This window comes from Cynoglossus semilaevis, chromosome 20 (genome assembly GCF_000523025.1).
Source record: "Cynoglossus semilaevis isolate Cse_v1.0 chromosome 20, Cse_v1.0, whole genome shotgun sequence".
In the NCBI taxonomy this organism is placed as follows: Eukaryota; Metazoa; Chordata; class Actinopteri; order Pleuronectiformes; family Cynoglossidae; genus Cynoglossus; species Cynoglossus semilaevis.
The window spans coordinates 8,105,254-8,112,780 of NC_024326.1; the positions used below are offsets into that span (position 1 = coordinate 8,105,254).

Sequence of the window (7,527 nt, forward strand, 5' to 3'; positions counted from 1 at the left end):
GATCTGCAGCAGATCCCAGAGTCCAACATGGCACTGACACATGTACACCTATAATCCTTACACACACAACTCACCTCATCTGCTACTCATTGGCTGCAGCGTCAAAGCAGGGCCTTTAACACAAAGGTAAAACCCTGTTGATGGGTGTTTACAAGGCAAAGTTTAGCCATGTGACCTCCAACGCTAAAACACTTTGACACTGACTGAAGGGGGGGGGGGGGGGGGGGGCAGGGCGAGGGCGTGATTACAGCGCTCCTCTCTTCAACCTTTAGACGCTCTCCACGCCAAGACGCAAACAACTTGTAAAAAGGTGAGCTGAGTCACATTGTTTGAGTGACGACGAATGTAAATAAGTGAACACGTACGGATGGCTTCACCTAGTGATTATTAGGCCAGAGTTTATTGGGAAAAATCTATGAAGGGAATAACCAGACGAGGAGAGGAGAGACGGCCTTCTTCAGGGACATTCTGTTCTGCTTTGGCTGTGATTCACAAGGCTGCATGTACGTGTGTGTGTGTGTGTGTGTGTGTGTGTGTGTGTGTGTGTGGCGGTGCCAGGCACAGAGTCTCTTCTGGCTCACACAGTTTTGACCCTGCCCTGTACTCCCCTCCTACTATGGGCGAGGCCTGTTGGTGCAGCACGTAGCAACACCGTGGTAAAACTGATATGTGCACACACACACACACACACACAAGGTAAAATGTGTACACACACACACACACAAGGGCTGCAGACAGACACACAAACACTTCGAAATATGACCGATGTTTGTTCACGGTCATAAATCAAAGATCAGACGTTGCTGAAACTCAGCTTTGCTCTGGTTTACTGTTATCAACTACACCTTTTTCTAACTGACTGTTATTCAGTGTCGTAGGTTCGTTCATACTGTGGTATACAAAGAGCATTTTGAAATAAATGAAAGGTATGCAACAAAGGTAAGCCCTCCAGTACCTGCAGGTGGTGCTGCGTACACAGTTTTAACACCGTGATCCACCGTACTGGAGCTAAGAGTGTCTATTGAATCTCCTTGTTGGTTTGGACACCTGTCACCATCATGACTCCAGAGCATCACACATCACCACCAACTAATCAAGGTTAACAGCAAATTTTAATTGATAGCTGAATGGCAAATAAAGTATTTGTTTTTGAAGGGGAGAGAGAACGGACGATTTTGATTGGATACAAATTATTTTAAATGTTTGTTCGATTCATTAGCCTTTTGGTGAGCTACTTGAAAAGAGGTGACAAGCTGCTGGTAGCTTGCAAGTGATGCACTGTAGACCCTTGATCTATAACATTTACTGTGCCCATCTTCTCCAAGAGGTGGTGCTATAGTTTTACTCCAGTGCTCTTTGAATTAATCGCACAGGAATGTCATCTATTTTCCATTCTATTTTTCGTTTACATTATCAACCAGAAAACAGAACCAGGAAGAGTGAAGCATCAGTGCAGGAGAATACACCACCATACACTTCTAGTAGCCCATTACAGATGACTGCCTAGATATATGTATTTGTGTTTTCTCCACTGTTACCCCATGACCCCTTGACCCCATCCCCTGACACTCTCATCTGCAGTTTTATACGTCAAACAAACACTACTGCAAGAAACTGTGTAAAGCTACACTCCCGCTGCAAATGTGTTGTGATTGTGATTTAAAGCTGAGCCTTGACTTCTCCAAAAAATCTCCATGTTCATGTGGGAGAGTCCACTTCTCCTCGTCACAGCGCCTGATGGTATCTCACTGCCAGTTTAGTCTGTCTCTCACCCACTTCATTCCAAATGAATATAAACGACTGTTTTCATTGTGAGTCGCAAGGAAAACAGCAAAGTATGGTACCAAAAACACTGGCTGATACTCAAAAAAAAAAGAAAAAAAAAGAAGAACAAACCTCTCTAGAAGAAAAACAAGAGTGAGGAATTCTTGCAGGGAAAAAAAACGGTTCAAAAAAAGGAAAAGATGACAGCTCGTGTTTTTATGTCCACTTTTGGCTCATGTGCAAACTGCAGGAGAGCTGGAGCACAAAGGAGGAAGAGTCCAAACCGTTTAGAATAAAATAAGACACATGGGTATAATGATTGAGTTTCACATAATAGCATTAGGACAATAAACCTTGAGTTATATATATATATATATATAAATTTTTTAACAAACATCTTGCAATGAGGAAAAAAAAACAAGGAAAATCTCGCATTCAGTTTAGGACCAAAAATATAATATTACAATGTGATTAATAGGAAAGAGGTCAGGGGTCATAGAAACACAAACATGTTACTGGATGTGACATAAATTAGTAAAGAAAAAACAGTGACTCATATTCTGGCTTATTAATTTTAAAGAATATAAATATCTGACCTCGTGTTCTCAAAAAGTGATTCCATCACAAGTGTGGAATCCTGTGAGATGCCAGAAAGATGTCAGAAATATGAAGGAGGTTTTTGAAACACATCAATGCTGCTGCCTGCTTCAGAGTCTCACAGACGGTCGGTGCCGATGCAGTCTGAGACTGTACGCACAACTGTACGAGTACGAGTGTACGTTCACAATCAGGTTAAGGACAGAGTCTATCGATCAGGGTGAATGATCGTGTTTTTATTAGCAGCCAGGCCTGAGACAGACGTGGTTTTGTTCTAGGTATTCCTCTGTGTGCGACCTGGGCTGACCTCTGGTGTAAGCCTTTGTGTGGCAGACGCCTTGGCCCCCTTTAATCTTGTGGGGAGATAAATCCTTTGATGGACCTGGCCTGCCTCAGTTGAAAGTGCTGCCCGGCCATCTCCATATATCAACATTGTACTACATGTTTGATGTTGGGGGGCTATGGCGCACGGGTGGGCTCTCTCTTTCCCGGCGACCGATACCGGAGTCATCAATCCCAGGCCAGAGTTCCAGACCCTGTTCACCTCCCCATGCCTCCTGTCCCCTACCTCCTCCTCCTCCATCTTCAAACTGTGCAACTGACCACAGCCAGCCCTGCCCTCTGGACTACAGACCACTAACACTCAGCCAGGATAAGCATATCTGTCTGTGTCAGACACACAGGGTGATCCTGAGCTGCTCAGTTTCTGACACAGGGTTAGACACGTAACCCTTGGTCAACAAAGGAATAGTGCAAAATTTTATGATCATCATTTTTAAATCTACTTTTTTATAACAATTTAGGTTTGGTAAAAAAAAAATTAAAATTATTGCCAAACGATCCACTCGTGTGTGTGTGTCAAAAAGTTTTACTTAGAATTCAAATCCCACGGAGATATACAATAACGCCTGACTAGCTGCTGACTCACCAGCCTTTTCCAGACAAATCTTTTTTTTTTTCACAAATCATTCTACATCCGTTCCTGCTTCCTTCTCCAGCATACATCTGACGTATTTCCCATAATTCTCACTGCAGTGAAAGTGAATGGCGCTCACTGATGACTTCATCACCAGGCTATCTAAATGTCAACCAAAAGCCAACGCTTAAACTGAGGTGAACTTCAGGGAGCTCTTTAGATTCCTCTGATAAGACCCCGGTCCCATTACGATGAGTCGTCCCCGGGTGAGAGCACGGCGCGAGGCCTCACACACTCCCTCTTATCTTAATCCTTCATCAACACACACCTAATCTGACTACAGCTGCTAATGTTGATAGATTTGATTCCAGACTGGGAAACAGAGGAGAACCCTGTGTCAGAAACTATACAATAATGTTGACATTTTTATTATTGTGAAAGATAAGATCAATGCCTTTGTCTTTAATTCATTAGAGGATTCTCCTGCTTTAAATACTGTTGTATGTTGTATGTATGTGCAGTGTTACCAACATTACTTATGAGAACTAATCCATCTATTAATCAGTTGTTTTTTCTTTTTAACCTCTGCCAGTTTCCTTCTTTACTACTGTAAAATAACAGGTCTATTTATTTGTGAGTTGGGCCGAACATTTTGGTGTATAAAAATTAAAATTTGGACCAAAACATACTGTACAATGTATACAAAAAACCCATTGTTCTCAGTACCGTAAGACACGTAGCTGCAGAGCAAACCGAAGACACCGCCAGACGCACAAATGACACACTGGGCGTTGGGGACTGTGTTCTGTTGTAATGTAGGATTTTCTTTAAATTAAATTTGGTTAGATAATACTAATACTTTATATTATAAAGTATTAGTATTCAGAGTAATCAAGATTCTGCACTTACAATATCTGTAATACTTCTGAATCAAGATTCTGCACTTACAATATCTGGTATTTTATTACTTGTAAGTACTCTGTCACTACAGTATTCTGAAGGTGTGCAGTAATTGCTGCTACTATGATACTAGAGCATACTGTATATGATCTTTTCTGCATACTTTTTGGTACTACATCAAGTTTCACTTTGGACCTTCTAAAGGGGGGGGAGCACAGCTTGGGCACCCCCACTGTTCAGTCAAGTGTTTGACTGTTCGAAAACAGAAGAGGGAGGGAGGGACAGAGGACGGGGAGGAGGGGGAGACAGCAAACAGACAGTGACATTACCACCCCTGAAATAGCTTGATTGCTTCACAGGCATTTTAATTGCTGTATCCTGCCCTGTCTCAAAACACTATTTAAAAAAAAGTGAACCATTTCCCAGGAATAGTTTGACGTCAGCAACTGGACGTCTTTTTAAAATATGTGCTGGGTTCCATGGCTATAACAGAAGAATAAATACCTGAATGACTAAATATGAATTTCCTATTGTTGTCTCCCTTTTCTTCCTTCCAGGTTATATTCCCTGACCCTCAAGCCCATTTCTCAAAGTCTTCCCTTCGTTATTAGAACCTGCAGTCCATTACTAGGCCAAATTCATTAAGAGATTGTGAAATAGTTATGACTCTGGAGAATAATTTATGAGGCCTGCTGGCATGTTTGTCTTTAATCACTGTGAGCGTAGTAGCCTCATGTGCATGAAGCCTGACAATGAGGTGCTGAAGTACTTCATGAGTAGGAAACTGCACACAAACACAGGAAGCTCAGTGTTTCGCACCAAGGTTCAGGAGCCTTTGCTGCGGCGCGGCACAGACTGATGGGACACTCAGATTAACGTGGGCCAAAGGACCTGCAGTTCCTACATTTTATTGTTATAAAGTCTGTGCAGAGAAAGGCGTCTGAACAACGATCCACAGACAGTTTCACAAAAACTAATGTTAAATGTGTGCAAAACTCTGGTTTACAATGATCCTGCTTCCATAACCTAGTGTTATTACTTCAGGAATAGTCAGTGAAAACACGAGTGATTATGATTAATCACACTTCTAATCTAAGGATTCAATTGGTCATTATTTTTTATTTATTCGTTTACAGTTAAACTATGTGGCACAGGTCGAGCGACACCGTTTTCTCAGCTCTGATGTAATGCAAATATATACAACTGTTATATGTAAAACAGTAGCAGGAACCGCGCAGCTCTACTGCACCCTGCTGGTTTAAGATCCAACAGAGACCTCTTGTGGCACACAAATGCTATGCACTGAGCTCACGGCACAAACAAATCTGTTTTCTTATTGATAGGCTTTTTAAATATTTTATTTATACGCCAAAAAATGATTCGAGGAGAGTTTTTTTTTTTACTTTTTACTTTACTGAATCAAAGTGATATTCAATAAGGGAGAAGGTTCTATTCTTTTATCTGAAGGTCAATATTCTTAGATAGATATCACTTTATTAATGCTAAAAATGCTTAAAGGATATATTAGAAAAAAACAAGTTATTGTTTTGGTTTTTCTGGCCAATCTTTAACCATTTTTGGTGGCTGGTAACCATTTATTAAATTTTGTATTGTCTTTAAGCCATTGCTTGACTTCCTTTTGACGGTTGAGGCCAACCTTTAAGCTTTCTTATATTTAATATATTCAATTTACTTGGCATTTACTTAGAACAATCTATGAAATAAACTGAATCTAGTGGATAAAGTGACATGATCCTTGTGTTCCTTCAACACTGAAGATATCACTTAACACTGAAGAAGAGACAGAGACGAGTAGCTAGACATGATCATTGGAAGAATTGCTGTTCTAAAAAAACAAAACCCTGTCTCACAAGTTACTCAACTCTGCACAACATGATGGAACTGGGCTGCAGAAAAATAGCAACAGAACACAGGCAACTGTTTGGTTTATTACTGGTTTCTTACGGGGTTTGTGCTGCGTTTCCTCAATAGTCAGGGATATAAACAGATTCTTATCCACCGTCCGATACCAACAGACAGGACCTGAATGCATTATGCAGCAGAACAAGAAATCCTGGAAGTGAAGGTCTCCTCAGAGCCCCGACCTCAACAGCAACACAATCATTTCATGAGGTTATCGTGTGTGGATCAGTTTTCTAATGCATGTTTACACATCAAGACTGTAACATGTGGTAGGACAAAGTATCAGACCCAGTAATAAACGCTTATTACACACCTATTTACACACCAATATGACCTTTGTTAGGAGGTAAATTCAAAAGTAACCTTTAAACCAGTGTGAGTTAACTGGACATTTCCTCTTTATTTGTCCTTAGAAAGCTCTTCCCAATGCAAAGCACATGAAAACCACCAGATGGCATATGTTTCGGGAACGCCAAAAAGCAGCCAGACGCAGTGCGTGTCATGCAGACAGATGGCGCAATTGCTGCAAAATGCTGACTCGTGCAATTTTGCTAAAACCTATTTTTTCATAAACAAACAGCAGAGAACAGGGCCTGGCCCCATTCTGTCTGCAGCTACAGACCGTGGTGCATACACCTGGCTGTGCAGGACGAAGACACAGTCTGCAGCTTCTTGTCCAAGTCTGAGTCACATTCCTGATCAATGAAGCTTAGCCCAAAAGTTTTTAATACCATGGAATGGTATGAAGCCTAGACTGCAGGGAGAGACGTGTAGTCTGGGTGGGAGGGATATTTCTAAATGAAAAGGTAGAGATGATCCTGCATTGATTTCCTGCTCGTTGGGTGTATTCTGGACATGTACTGACACACAGTCAGGAAAAGGTAAAAAAAATAAAAAACACACACGGGTTCCTGACTGCCTATTGGTCCACATTTTCCCTGTGCTGCCACAATACTGCACACACGTGACCTCCCTGTTTTCAACCCAGTTGAACGCATGTATTAAAAGACAGGCCTATGCTGTTGACCAGCACAGGCAGCAACAACACAGTATTCATGTGAGGAAGGCACGATCCCTGCTGCTGCTGCTGCTGCTGCTGGAGTCGGATCACCCTCTGGAAAGTGGACCATGGCGACTGCCACGAGCAGCAGCAACTCATCCACCGCCACGCTTCAGATGAAGCACCCGAGTATGGAGCATACGCGGAAGCGCATCGACCCACGGAGGAGGCAAGCAGCGCTGTCTTTCCTCAGCAACATTTCTCTGGACGGCCGTCCCGTGCAGGGCGACGCAGAGGAGCAGAGTGAAGGAGGAGATGGCTCTCTGGAGCCCAGGACTAGACACAGTTTCGTGCCCCCGGAGCGCTCGTCGTGCGGGTCTGCCTCCGCCGCCACTGCTGCTGCAGCAGCGGCAGCCGCCCCCCCCGC

At 42.6% G+C, this 7,527-nt stretch overlaps 1 protein-coding gene across 5 annotated transcripts in view; it reads left to right on the forward strand.

Annotated features, from left to right (window-relative positions):
- Positions 1-6,065: 6,065 nt before the first annotated feature.
- Positions 6,066-7,527, forward strand: part of cables1 (Cdk5 and Abl enzyme substrate 1) — an 18,409-nt gene continuing 16,947 nt past the window's right edge. For 2 of the 5 annotated variants that reach the window (XM_025066044.1, XM_025066045.1), the window contains exon 1: positions 6,066-7,512. In XM_025066044.1, the coding sequence (XP_024921812.1) occupies positions 7,229-7,512 (284 nt within the window). In that variant the 5' untranslated portion in view covers positions 6,066-7,228. Of the gene's footprint in view, positions 7,514-7,527 lie in introns of all 5 variants that reach the window. The other 3 variants (XM_025066046.1, XM_025066047.1, XM_017042555.2) reach the window with 2 other exon arrangements.